The sequence below is a fragment of the Branchiostoma belcheri genome, unplaced genomic scaffold (genome assembly GCF_001625305.1).
Source record: "Branchiostoma belcheri isolate BF01 breed outbred unplaced genomic scaffold, Haploidv18h27 scaffold76, whole genome shotgun sequence".
Lineage (NCBI taxonomy): Eukaryota > Metazoa > Chordata > Leptocardii > Amphioxiformes > Branchiostomatidae > Branchiostoma > Branchiostoma belcheri.
Window position 1 is genome coordinate 251,878 of NW_017804420.1, and position 14,156 is coordinate 266,033.

The following is a 14,156-nucleotide window of genomic DNA, read 5'->3' on the forward strand; positions in this document are numbered from 1 at the left end:
AGAATATGCTAGCGCTGTATGGGACCCTCAACACAACGAACATATTTCAAAACTTGAATCGGTTCAGAAAAGAGCCGCCAGATTTGTTACACATGACAGAACCACCAAGCTTGTTTCCGATCTACGGTGGGACACCGATTACTAAACAGAAGGACAACTAGCAGACTCTCAATATTGCACAAAGCAAGATAACACAAAATAGCCCTACCGATTGCAACTCAGCTTATGCCTGCACCGCGCCAATCGCGACACTCCAATCCAAATTCCTTCCAAGTCTCTTCCGATTCACAAAGACTGTTACAGATTCTCCTATTTTTCCTCAGACTGTCAGGGATTGGAACGCTCTTCCTCAGGTCATACCAGAAATCTCAGAGTTCAAAGAAGCCGTACTACTGCACCTGAGGAGATATTAAGGGCGCAGCGCACTCCCTTGTGCGTCTTACTCCAATAGTAACTTTTCAATATTAATTTGCATTTGCATCAGGGCTCAGGCCCATGTGCCCATTCTGTGCGTCAGGCCTGCCTAGCATTCCTGTTTTCACCTGAGTCTATTGCAACTACTATTCCAAGACCGTGTCTATACGGAATCACCCAAACCACGATTCGGGTAACTCACATTCCTCACATCTGGTCCACGTGCCACACACACCTGTGGCTGTGAAACCGTGTCCGAACATAATGCGCTTGAGCTACATTTATTGCTGTTTGATGATAACACGCAAGGTAGCGTGTTATTAATGTCAGAGGTCAACGACCTGCTTGCTGATGCCCCCCTCCCAGCGTATCTCGGCCGAATGCCGACGTGGTCCTGCCAGAGGCGGTGAAGCTCGCCCTAGAACGGACACATTATTTGACCATTACTGCTCTTTAAGTTGCTGCCACGTAAAAGTTGGTATTGCATATAAATAAAGAAATATCACCCCGTAATCCATGACCAGGCGAAGTCACATTGAAATCACATTGCGTTCAGACGCAAATCGCGATGCGGGGAAACCGATTCGAAACCACCTCTAGAAGTGGCTTGGGCTCGAGGCGCTTTCAATGTGATTTCGGAGCGTTCACATGGAGCCACTTGAAACCGGCTTCGGGGTAAACCACATGTAAACCGCCTTGGGTGATTCCGTTTAGACACGGCCCAATTCAAGTCACTAGCAAGGTAACCGATTCGAATAAAAGCTCATCTGTGTTGGTGGAATCCATAGTTATAGAGTTCAAGCTTGTTCCAACACAAAGAAATAACTCACCATAAACTTTCGGTCGATCTTGTCAACTTCATCGGATGAATGATGCACTGGTTGACTTGAAAAGCTGGCCGATGGTTGGGTGGTGTGAGTGTGATGACGATGTGTGACTCAAATAATGGGTCACCTTAGTTATAGAGTTCAAGCTTGTTCCAAGAAATAATTCGTCAACCTCCGTCGGATGAATGATGCACTGCCACTGGTTGACTTGCCGGAAGTCGGAAGCGTGATGACGTCAGGAGTGCATCAAAAGTGGCGGGAAGACGGAATCTACCATCGTCGCGGTACAGGCAATTTACATCAGGGCCAGTCAACGAATACATCATTCATCTGACAGAAAGAAAGAAAGAAAGAAAGAAAGAAAGAAAGAAAGAAAGAAAGAAAGAAAGAAAGAAAGAAAGAAAGAAAGAAAAAGTGATCTCGAACCAGTTACGCTCATTGAAGAGCTAATCTTCCACTGGTCGTGACAGAGAAGACAGACGTTATGTACAGTATATACAGGTTTATTGTACCGTGGAAATTCCCCTAGGTCTTTTCGACAAGCACAATGAACAGTGGACCACGGTTAACGTCCCGTCCGAAGGACTGTGACCCTAAACAGTTGACGAAGGTTGACGAGTTATTTCTTTGTGTCGGAACAAGCTTGAACTCTATAACTATTAAAGGCGGCCCATTATTTGAGTCACACATCGTCATCACACTGACACATTACCCGATATCAGCTATTCCCATCGGCCAGCTTTTCTTTAAACTTTTCTTCCGTCTTATCATCTTCTATTGGCAAAGAATACAACGTCACAAACAAACTCTTTATTTGTTTTATTGCACATTGATATGAAAGTAGTCCTGGAATTACACCCTGATGTGAATATAAATACATAAAAATTTGGAATCAAGATAACGGGAATTAATACCACAAATTAAATACCACAGCATATACATAGGATAGTTGTGTAGGAGATGTTTGCTTTCAGTGACATTAATATTAAGTGAAAATGTACAACACAATATTGGCTAGGGCCTGCCTATATAAGCATATGGTTTTGAAATTTCTGTCCTGATAACTTATCATAACGATATCAATTAGAGTCATTGAAAGCTCAAATGTTTGCAGGAAAACAATTTGCAGGTGAAGCTTTTGTTAGATGTTCAATGGTTAGGTGTAACAGGTCGTTCGGTGTAATGTAGCCAGCTGCCGCCGCGCCGCGTGCCTGCGAAGCTGGTGTGTTACGCCGGAGGTCGGTTGTACCGGCTATACAGATACAGAAGCTTTCGACTTTATTTACAGGCGTGATGGTGAAAATCTATTTTTGTGGAAATACATGCCGGAGCCTGTGAATTAATGCTTCCGAGATGATGTTATATTGATTATAAGGAATGCTCCACAGAAACAGTTGTAAGAACAGTTCTGTTGGTTCAGATAAAACTACCCGCAACATTGACGCTTTCATAGATGGTGTGACTTGTCCATAGTTATAACTTGCCGCCTTCAGCCTTCAGATGGTTCAGTATGGATCGTCCCGACCACCTTTCAACATGGAATACTGGTAAGAAAAAGGGAATAAAAGAGACATCAGTTTAACAGTTTCTACACTTTCAACAAGGGCGTTTATCAACGCGGACTACTAGTAAGAAAAAAGGAAAAAAAGAGGCATTTTTCAACTTTCATAGCTATAAGTAAGCTTTTATAAATTCAGGTAAGGACATTGTATACCAAATCCTTGCAAAATTTAAATGGGGGGGGGGGTCGGTGGGTTGAAGAGAAGAAACAGCAAAAATGTGAATTCATCATCATATGGTAACAAATACGTATGTTGTTCTTGTAAAAGTTGTATGACGCAAGCTCGACTGACTTACCCGGTCGTAAACAGGGTTGCGGAAGGACGTCCAGCCGTAGTCCTCGTCTGCCGTGATGTAGCCTCTGTGTGAACGCCCCCTGTACACGGGACAAAGGCATGGTTAGACTTCTCATCCAGAACAACATACCAAAACTTACGATGATGTTACCACCCCTGATGATTCTTTACAAACGCCCCTGCAGTTCCAGAACAGGCTGCTGGGTGTGTGTGTGTGCTATGTCACCTCTTCTCGAGCACAAAAGTTCTGTTCCATCCAGAATTCGTGACACTAACATGTTCAGACCAGGTATCAAATTCAGCAGCAGTATCATAAGAAGCCGCCAGGGGCCCCAAAATCTAATCTAAAGTTTTGAGGTCTCATCAAGATAGTTTGCATACTAGTAATCTCAGTGTCCAGGTATAAATTTTTGTGTGGGAGCCAAGGCCATATGCCATCCATAGTATCAAATCAGCGCATTCTATTAAAGGCACAAAGTAATAGAAACTGCACTCACGTGGTTCTTCTTCGGATTAAGATTACTGTGATGATGAGGACCACCACTGCAATGGGGATGGTCACCGCTAGGGCCACGACGGTCCCCTGGTTCATCCCAGCAGTCTGTCCACTTTGATCCTGATGTTGGGTTGTTTCTTGTGTCGACGGTGTGCTCTCCGTGACCGTGTTAGTGGGTTGGTCCTCAGGGTTTGCTGCTGTGCTGGACTTGCCAATGATGGTGTTAGGGGAGGCTGTTACCTTCTCCGTTGTACTGCTTCCTGTCGCTGGAGGCTGGGTAGTGGGGGCTTTTGAAGATCCGGGTTGCTCAGTGTTGGCGGGCGCAGTTCTGTCCTTTGTAGTTTCAGAAGCAGCAGTAGTTTTGACCTCTGTAGTTTCAGAAGCAGTAGTTTTGACCTCTGTAGTTTCAGAAGCGGCGGTAGTTTTGACCTCTGTAGTTTCAGAAGCGGCGGTAGTTTTGACCTCTGTAGTTTCGGAAGCGGCAGTAGTTTTGACCTCTGTAGTTTCAGAAGCGGCAGTAGTTTTCACCTCTGTAGTTTCAGAAGCGTCAGTAGTTTTCACCTCGGTAGTTTCAGAAGCGGCAGATGTAGGAGCTATAGTACTGCTATTCGTTGTCGTAGTTTGAGGCTGCCCTGTCGTTCCCTGTGAAGTGTTGGTTGTCGCAGACGAAGTGGAGACTGGGGATGTTGTCGCAGAAATTGTAGTTTGAACAGCGGGTGGTTCAGTGGTGGTGTGTACAGTAGTCGTCTGTATAGTTTCAGTCGTTACGTCGGCCTCTGTAGTCTGAGTCGCTTGGTCTACGGGTGTTGTGGTTGCGGTTGTTGGTGTACTGGTGGTTGCTGTATCGTTAGCTGGAGTGCCAGTTGTTACGGTAGTCGTTGTACCAGTGGTTGCTGTAGTGTCAGCTGGAGTGCCAGTTGGAACGGTAGTCGTTGTACCAGTGGTTGCTGTAGTGTCAGCTGGAGTGCCAGTTGGAACGGTAGTCGTTGTACCAGTGGCTGCTGTAGTGTCAGCTGGAGTGCCAGTTGTAACTGTAGTCTTTGTACCAGTGGTTGCTGTAGTGTCAGCTGGAGTGCCAGTTGGAACGGTAGTCGTTGTACCAGTGGCTGGTGTAGTGTCAGCTGGACTGCCAGTTGGAACGGTAGTCGTTGTACCAGTGGGTGCTGTAGTGTCAGACGGAGTGCCAGGTGTAACGGTAGACGGTGTGCTGGTGGTTGCTGTATCGTTAGTTGGAGTGGCAGTTGTAACGGTAGTCGTTGTACCAGTGGGTGTTGTAGTGTCAGCTGGAGTGCCAGTTGTAACGGTAGACGGTGTATCAGTGGTTGTTGTACCTGTAACTGTAACAAATGAATTATGAATAAAATAACAGCTATCCTAACTTAATTAGGTCAGGTGGGGAAAGCTTTGATAGATTTTGGAGATTTCTAAGAATATTGAGAATAACTTACTTCTTTTAGAATACGGTATTGTGGAAATTGACAGATAAAATGTAACTCATGCCCACTGCATTTCCTGTACAGTATTTACATCCCTCTCTCGTCAACCGACTGAGGCAGTTTTTTGTACCTACCAATTTCTTTTTCTAGCAAATGGACACTCTCATTTTACTTAAAGTGGATGTTTTAAAATCTGCGTGCGCGGTATAGTATGAATAATATATACATGTACGTGCTACGGACAATCTCTGGCCTGTATGGTACGTACGAATTATATAGACTGAGAGGATTGTCAACAGCGTCAACACTCAATTTCCTGTACACCTCACGAACTCATCACCGTGACCTATGTAAATGAGTTCAAGCCTGCGTTTCTAGTTCGACGGTCGGTAGCATAATCTACATGTATGTGCCCACTCGAAACTGACACTCGCGCTAAATTACGACATTGTACCCCGCGCCCTTATTTTGTCTCCGCTAGGTTTACGTGTTCAAAAAATGATTTGAAAAAAATCGCCATTTTACTCTCCACACAACCTGTTCACCACACATACTAGAACGTTCTCTCGGTCAAGAAGATCAAGGATATAAGATCCATTCCAGTGTGATAGCCTATAAGCACATGACCTGTAGATCGACACACAAAATGGCGGAATATCTTTTATAACAGCTGTTGTAAGGAAAGTACACCCTACCTGTGACCGTTAGATGGCTTGTGAACACTACAAGGATGATTAGAACGGCGTTCATGGTGGTCACGGTTTTCTTGGATCGACGTAAGACTCTAAAATGTCTTCTGGCGTCTTTCAGGGGGCAAGTTGCGTGTGTCTGAATGGGGCCTCCTGTTCACCTGTTCACCGTACGTGAGTCAGAGGCGGCCTGTACTTTGGTCATCCACTTCCCCCACAAAGCAAGCAAACATACGTCATCCCGCAAATGTTTACCGTTAGTAGGTTGGGCGCTGAATCTCCAAGCAGATATTTTGGTGGCTGTAGTAAAGACAGTATCAAATTGTCAAGACAGTATCCATTCGCCAGGTAGTTACCACTTGCCACCCGAAGCGTAAAAAAAGATACCAGTACAAGAAAGAAAGCCCCATAAATCGTCAAAAACACGTCTCAAATACGTAGATCTACGCATTGGAAAGTAGGTTGGGTGCGCTGGGATAAAAATAGAACAAAAGAGTAGGGTAGTTTAGGATTAGGATCCGAGCTTCTGTCTGACACTAGATATGACCTACTACAAAAATGTAATTATAATCCTTTAGTGGACCTGACATACGATCTCAGGTGCCGTGAAGGGTCTTAGTTGTTTGCGCTGCATTGTTGGCGGCTAGAAGTAAAGGATTATGTCAGCAAAGAGAAAACACTATGGCATCCTGTTTTGAATTGAAGAAGAAATTTATCGTACATTTTTGCTCCACGAGTGTCCAGGTTTTTCTCCATAAATCTACAGGTTTCGCCATGAAAGTGTTCTCTATGATTCTCTTTGTCGTTGCATCTCCGGTTTTCTCCAGTTTCATTGAATGAAAAAAAGTAAACAACTTGTAACGGTCACGACTGGAAGAAACTGGTGTTAGGAATATTTATCCGAATATTAATTCCGAAAGTCTGACTAATACTTTCATCCAACGCTCGCCCGTTCATAAGGCGGTCTCACAGCGCCATCTAGGAACATTAATCGGTGCTGCAAAACTTATTTCGGTATGCAAGGAAGGTGCCGTTCGTACGGAGGCATTTTCGACAACTTATTCTATTACCATATGAATAAAAACCAAGCAGATGGTGGGAAGGAAAATCGTAACTTAAGCATAGTACATATGCCCCCATCTTCCGGAAACATGATAATACAACTAGCGATTATACAGTTAGACGCTAGGTCGGAGGTAGTGTGTGTCTGAAAACGTGCCCTCCCGGGGCGACTTTCTAGGAAGTTGCGGAGTTTGGAATCGCCACAAGACGGCCACAACAGCCTCCTTAAGAGAATAACGACATGAAAACGATAATAACTTACTTACTTAGTTCCTCCCGTGCGTAGCACATTGGACAGCTGGTTTCTTCCACTCTGTTCGATCTTTGGCAGAATCAAAAAGATGATTGCAAGGATTATAACATTGAAAAAAGGCGCACTATTGTCATAATCTGTCTATGTTTTTAAAAATATGTGACTGATAGCTAATATATGCAAGTCGTTTTATCTGTTTGTTTACTATGGATAAAGTCTTCAACCAGCCGGTATACCCCCATACCCCAACAAGTTACGATTTTCATCCCCACCATCTGCTTGGTTTTCATTCATATGGTAATGAGATCGACAACGAAAATTTTGCTTCTGCGAAGGATTTTACCAGTTCTGCAAGCGATCAGCTGATCGCAAAATCACGTTTTACCACAGAACTCGAGAATAAAGCAAATTTGATGGACGGTATTAAGTAGGAATGGAGTAGAGGCGGTAAGGAGTATACTCTGAAAAGAGGGAGGCAGGAAAATGTCAAAAGTTTCATTTTTCTAAAATTGAAAAAGCGAAAATTTATCCCCTATCACACCCCCGTTTTGGAGCACCCGTTCCGAAAAGGGCCGTATCTTCCCAGATTTGGCCATTTCGCGAGTTAGGAAACGCGATGGGCTCTTATGGGTTTTTTACTCCAGGTTTTTCCTGCTCTTGTTCTTGACATTGAGGCTCGCCCCGACTACCTAGATACCAGGAAGTTATCAGAAAAGAACCGTTTTACTTTTGAATTTTTTCATTTGGAGACATACAGTCCCAGAACAACTTTAACGAGCAGCTGAATGCACACCGTTCTGCCGTTTGCATCCAAGAAACTACGAAAAAAGGACCTTCTTCACACCATTTTAACTGTTTCTTACTCGGCTGAAATATTTTCGATGGCGTATTAGGCATTTGTAGACTGTTTTGTACGCAATGTCAAGTCGTGATTACTAGATAGTAATACATGTACGTTATATTCTATTCCCCTGCATTAAAGGCAGGTGTACTCCTGTCTATATCTATTACTCTTATCCATTCAAGTGAACACACACACAAAAAAAAACACCACACAAAAATCCATGGTCATTGGTGGGAAACTTTATTTTCTGTCACATAGCTGTGAAAGATAAAAAAGATAAAAGATAATTTTCATGTCGAATCCCTGACTCAAACTTGTTTGCACTTTTTAATTCAGTTCACTCACTTTCCGGTTTATTGTCTAGCGCTCCCCGACTTCGGAGGGTTAGACAATCTTGCACAGAAGTACTGAGGCTTGATGGCAGCCTGCCACTTGCCTCTATCCTGTGGGTTGATGGAAGTCCTCCCTTACATTGTCAAACCATTTCTTCTTTGGTCGACCACGAGGGTTTGGGCCTTCCACATCCATTGTGAGGATCTTCCTAGGCCATTTGCCACTGTCTTCTTTGGCGGTGGATATACCATCTTAGTCGATTCAACATTTGGCATATCACTATTGTTTGAGAGGTGAGGATGCCTGAGGGTGGTTGCTTCTCCGCATGGCCTTTTTAGCTTCAAAGTACTTCTGTGCGCTGTCGGCATTGGGGTCCTCCGAGAGTGCGTCTATCGCCAGGCGAAGCTGCTGTCCCAGGATGTAGAAGTCGGCGTCCGCTTCCAACATGGCCGCCGTCACGTGAGAGTTCAGCAGAAGTTTTCCGTGCCTAAGCACCGGTATGAAACACAACACAACAAAACAACTAGAAATGTAACATTTGCAAAGCAAATACATAATGTTTACCTTTGCATATGCTCTGCTCTGTTAATTCTTACTCAAAAACATTTGTATGTATGTATCAGGAGTCTAAGTCCCTCCTGCTACAAAATTGCAACATGATGTAACCCAACACAAGTTACCATGGTGATAGACATCTCGTTCTGGTCATTGACCTTTGGTGTTTGGAACGGAAGAGGAAAAAGAGCAAAAACAATATGTTATCAAGACAACTGACCATAGCAATGACATGTCATCCCCAAGGAAGTGACAAAATATTGGCATCCTCTATTGTGTTAAGGACAAATTTATATGTAACGTTACATTAGCTTTTTTAAATTCAATTACCAGTGGGTTTTTCAGCATATGTTTTGGTGACCATCTGTCACCCTCTTCAAGGCTCACAGTGGAATTATTCCTGGATACACATTTATAATGCTTGTGTGTAATGTTATTTCTCTCTGATTAACATGACTCTCTGAAACACGGAAGGCAAGCGTAGAAATAAGGTTCTCCTTAAATATCATTTCAAGCCTACAGTATCTAATATACATGTAACGTTACAATGTATTGTCTTGGCCTTGGTGACTTGCGGGTAGTTTTTTCTCAATAGATATTAAAATACGTCGATGAAGGTTAGACATCCAGGTAATACGATATGCCAAAAAACAGTTACTCAAGCAACTGGATATGATTTTGAAAACGTCATTTTAAAACATGCCTTTTAAAGAGGCAATATATGAAAGAATGTACAACCCCACCCTCAACAGGGAAGGGGGGCTACGGGTCGATCTTTCCGGCACTTGATATTTGGCACTCCCAGCCCCGAGGACAGACAACACTTAAGCTCCTGTCCTGTAATACAGGAGCTTTCAGACTAATTTGCATCATCTTGTCTTGACTTGTCTGACTTTTGTTCCTTTTTCGACTTCCAAAAATTTGTCTTCACTTTATTTGCATATCAATCAACAGGTTGTGTATATAAACCTGCTTTCCCCTCTGGTCTCTCAGTCACTGACGAAAGCTAGTGGATACTAGCTGAAACGTCAAATGACGTTTTCAAAATCATATCCAGTTGCTTGAGTAACTGTTTTTTGGCAGATATTAAAATAATTTAATTTTTGATGCAAAAATGTTACAAAATGCGCCTTTTATTCCACATGATAGACCTGACATGTCTTTCGGTCCGTACGTCCCTTTATATCATGACCTAACCCTATTGTTGTTGTTGTTGTTGTCCTTGTTTAATGTCCAATATATCGCTAGACGTGGTCACTTGGTGCTCGTTGTCGCGTGGTTCAGTTCAGAGTCAAAAAGTTCAGAGTCAAAAAGTCTCTCTAGGTACCGAGCCCCCACACCCTATAATGTTTACCTGCCAAAATTAAGTAGAACCCTGAACACCTCGGGGTCTCTGTCGATCTTGTAGACACCGTCAGCCGGCCTGGGGAAGCCAGAGTCTTCCGCAAGGAGTCTGTCAAGGAACTGGCTCTTCAGACGAGCCAGAGTGGTGCGGGTCGTCTCAAACATCGTCCCTCCGACATTCAGTCTGACCCAATCCGAGTGCCCATCCTCCGCCATGTTTTGTAACCTCATCACACAGGGACCTGATCTTTCCCGAAGTTTCTTTTTCGACTTCGTATGATCTTCGTAATAAATCTAATTTACGGCTACCGCTTTGTCTTACAACTAGATATAAAAAGTCTTTCATTCCATATGCTACGCATCACTGGAATGGTCTTGATGTAGCTGTTCGATCTCTGAATCTTTCATTGTATAAGAAGTACTTAGTAAAGTCAGTACGTTCCCCTTTTTACCGACATTTTAGCATCGGCCCCAGGTACACCTGCGCATTACTCACGCGTCTCCGCATCGGGACCTGTAGTCTTAACCACAGCTTATTCTTAAGAAATTTAGCCCCTAGTGCTGCTTGTATCTGCGGGTCTCGTTGTGAGAGTGTCATACATTTTCTTTTACACTGCCCTTTATATAATCAACAAAGAGTCACCCTACTCAGCAATCTCCAGAATGTGGTAGGCTTTGATTTTGATGTTTTCAATATGTCTGAACAATTGTTATGTGATATTTTACTTAGAGGATTACCTGATTTATACTATGATACAAACTGTAATATCTTGCTAACCACTCAAACTTATATTGTTGACACCAAACGGTTTGTACTCGATTGATTTATTATATAGCCTACTAAACATTTCTTTGTACTATTTAACGACCCATCCCACCCACTTGCTGTTCTCTGTTTTTTGTTATGTATTGTAATTGTATTCTATGTTTGGTGGTGAGGCTAAAATTAGCTACAGCTAGAGTACCTCACCACCTTGTCTTGTATTGTCCTTGTTGAATTTGCAAATAAAAAAAAAAAAAAAAAAAATCACACACATCTGTCCCTCCGCGAGAATGTAGTCCCGTAGCGATTATACCGAATTCCTTACATACCTTCAAGATAAAGAAAGTTTTAAACATCACGAATATATATTTTTACTGAGACGAAAAAGTAAATACTTTTCTGTACAGGCATGATTGAGTTATGCTATTCTTTTGTATCATTGCGCGAAGTGAGGCGGCTATTTCAAGGCTATAGACGTAAATAGGTCACATCCCAAAGGATGACTCCCAAAATTAATGCAGTACGATATGCCTTGGATCCGAGACCATTCTAGTATGACCTTATGTCTGTATCACAAAACATTTTCTGATCATTTCAGCATATTTCAGTGGCGCAAAAAGGGGTGACGCCTGTGTTTGAGCTCAAATCATGCGACTGATATCTTTTCAGCACCAAGGCTAACACCAATGGACAGGACCAATGCTGGAAGAACAGTCGTGGTTCGACAAATGGCATTGGCCTACCGTTCACAACAATGGGAACTACTGAAATCACGTATTACATGTATAAGACTGATATATATATATATACACTGAATTACATGTATAAGACTTTTGTTTACATTTCTTTTCGTAGATGCAAATGAGTTTACACACTCCAGTTATTATTTCTGTGTCTTGATTTTGTTTAATTAATTAATCAATTATTTCATTGTTTAATTTTGATGTTTAATTCAAATATGTTTTGTCTTAAGTTACCTTTGTTTGGGGTAGGCCCTTTGAAAAACCACCCAGGTTTCTCGCCTACCCCGCATATTCTTTGAATGTTATTATTTGATTATGAATTCTTTAATATATGTGTAAATAAAGAAAGAAAGAAAAAGAAAGAAAGAACGTAGTATACGTAAGGCTACAACAATTTAATCACTTGTTCTCGGATTTCACACCTAAACTTATATTCTTGGAAATGAATTAACCACAAATGCTCAAAGGTCCTCAAGAAGCTTGTTTTGGGGGCTCTTATAAATGCCTATCTATGAAAAATTATGTTGAAAAGAGCATAAAGTACTGTGGAAAAGGAATGACCACAAAACACCACCATTTGCATCTGGATATAAGTTTTAATTCCAAATCTAGCAGTAAGAAAATACTCTATACACATGGTAAGTAGTCACATAAATATCTGAGGGCTTGAAGCATGTAAGGTATCACTACAACCAACAAGTTCAAACCTGTAGGATACCAACCAAAGTTGGTATTTATTTCAGATTTGAGAAGATTTAAGAATGGACATGCTTAAAGTTGGTAAATTTACCATTTTATGGTACTTTTTATTTCCATACATTCATTTTTTGACATTCAGAAAAAGAAGACGAAATTAGTAGATAAGAAAATTTTTAGGTATACAAGTCAATCACAAAAATGGCCAATTTTTTCTGGAAAAACTTATGTTCCGAACTTTTAGAAGACAGTGTTGTTGGGCAAACTATAACTCGTTATCTAGGGGATAGGTACTGGATGTTTGTATGGAAGGACATGTAGAATTTGTTGTTTTACAAGTTTTCACGACTGTTTTTGAAAGACAAACCATCGACCACTGACAGATCAGCAATAAAATGTTAAAATTGCACGGTTTCAGGATTTGCTGACTTGCACATTGGGTAAGAGAAAATCACAGAAGCAGACTGAAGAATGAACTACATCAAGGCAGGAGCCTTTGTTGACAAGAAAGATTATTAATAATCATCTATGAAAATTTGGGGAGTTCATTCTCGCACCTGCTTTCCTGAGTTATCAACCACAACATTTTCGAAAATTTATATACTATATAGTACACAAAATGTAATGTTAGGAGTTTTAAGATATTTTTTTTTCTTTCACATACATGTCGCAAGGTTCTGCCTGACATATCACCAAGGCAGAGTATATGTATAATATATATATAATCACAGCTATGTACAAATAATTGTATACACTTAGGTATCTTAAAGCGATACTTTACAATCATACTGTGTTCAGCCACTAAAATGGCTGATACCGTCTATGTTACATCTGTACAGGTTCAACTTCAACAAGACAACAGCTTACAAGACATGCCTATAGACAAGATTGAAATGTCCAACGTCAAAAAAAAAAAGCACCACTAAGACATAACTAAGTACACATGAAGTACTAGTATATAACCTGCACGTAACAGGTTAACAGAAGACAGGAGGACAAAAAACAAAATTTGTCCTTCCCCAAAGTTATAAGAGGTATTTTGTGTTACTGTCTGCAGTTCTTTTTGCTTTCCTGCGTTTTGCAAGTTGGAAACTTTTGATTGTTAAGTGGCTTTTTGTAATGTAACTGTTTTTTTGCCATGCTGTTTTTAACTCAGTAAGCTCTTGGATGTGTAAAAAAAAATACCAGTGTTTAGATGTTAAAGATATCTACAGCAAGATAGACATATCCAGTCTAGTGATTAATACTTGTTTACTAATCCACTACAACAAGTGCACAGTGTGTTTTGTGTGCACTTTTTGAATCGCAGGAACTGAGGATAGCTGCCAGTGGATTGTAAAGACATGAGACAGATGCTACGAGACCTTGTCCAGTTCTAGTGGCAGTTGGAGGATACCCGTAAGTCAGCAGGAACCGTTTGTAACTGACGGTTCTGATGCATTCCCGAAGCACACCACTACATGCACTAACAACCACTCAAGAGGGCAAGCAACGGCACCTCGGCAGAATGTACTGCGCATGCACGAAACCCAGATTTTTCAAGGTTTTTGTTGGATATTTGGTCAACATTACATCAGAATTTTTTGTTGTGGACAATGTCTTTTTCCACACAATATTTGTAAACTATAGATGGAATATCATCCTTAAATAAGTGAATACAACCTTAAACGAGATGTTCTGCAAAAGTGCTATGCACAATACATTACGGGTTTCGCACAGGTGCAATACATTTTACCAATGTGCTGCAAGTAACAAGGGAAACCTAGAAACCAACAAGGTAAAGGACAGAAAGAACTTTACTTATAAGAAGATAGATCATCCTGGAATAATAGAAAACTTAAAACG

At 41.5% G+C, this 14,156-nt stretch overlaps 2 protein-coding genes across 3 annotated transcripts; both read right to left on the minus strand.

The window, feature by feature from the left end:
* Nucleotides 1-2,730: 2,730 nt before the first annotated feature.
* On the minus strand, nucleotides 2,731-5,997 carry LOC109485531 (mucin-2-like). 2 transcript variants are annotated; one of them, XM_019789221.1, is made up of 4 exons: nucleotides 5,725-5,997; nucleotides 3,595-4,924; nucleotides 3,099-3,177; nucleotides 2,731-2,785 (listed from the first exon to the last, which is right to left on the minus strand). In XM_019789221.1, the coding sequence occupies exons 1-4, from the start codon at nucleotides 5,777-5,779 to the stop codon at nucleotides 2,747-2,749; spliced, it is 1,503 nt and encodes a 500-aa protein (XP_019644780.1). In that variant the 5' UTR covers nucleotides 5,780-5,997; the 3' UTR covers nucleotides 2,731-2,746. The 2 variants fall into 2 exon arrangements, with proteins under 2 accessions (XP_019644780.1, XP_019644779.1); XM_019789220.1 differs by having other exon boundaries at nucleotides 3,595-4,930; nucleotides 5,725-5,994.
* Nucleotides 5,998-8,103: 2,106 nt separating this feature from the next.
* Nucleotides 8,104-10,340, minus strand: LOC109485458 (BTB/POZ domain-containing protein KCTD17-like). Its single transcript, XM_019789061.1, has 2 exons — nucleotides 10,120-10,340; nucleotides 8,104-8,697 (listed from the first exon to the last, which is right to left on the minus strand). Exons 1-2 carry the CDS (start codon nucleotides 10,338-10,340, stop codon nucleotides 8,490-8,492), a joined length of 429 nt encoding a protein of 142 aa, XP_019644620.1. The 3' UTR covers nucleotides 8,104-8,489.
* Nucleotides 10,341-14,156: the final 3,816 nt, after the last annotated feature.

Excerpts from the sequence above, each read along its gene's own strand:
- LOC109485531 (XM_019789220.1), bottom strand. The coding sequence starts at position 5,779 with ATGAACGCCGTTCTAATCATCCTTGTAGTGTTCACAAGCCATCTAACG. Across the intron at positions 4,931-5,724 it reads AAGCCATCTAACGGTCACAG|TTACAGGTACAACAACCACT; the intron begins GTAGGGTGTACT and ends CATTTGTTACAG. Across the intron at positions 2,786-3,098 it reads GCAACCCTGTTTACGACCGG|TATTCCATGTTGAAAGGTGG; the intron begins GTAAGTCAGTCG and ends TTTTCTTACCAG.
- LOC109485458 (XM_019789061.1), bottom strand. The coding sequence starts at position 10,340 with ATGAGGTTACAAAACATGGCGGAGGATGGGCACTCGGATTGGGTCAGA. Across the intron at positions 8,698-10,119 it reads GTTCTACTTAATTTTGGCAG|GCACGGAAAACTTCTGCTGA; the intron begins GTAAACATTATA and ends ACCGGTGCTTAG.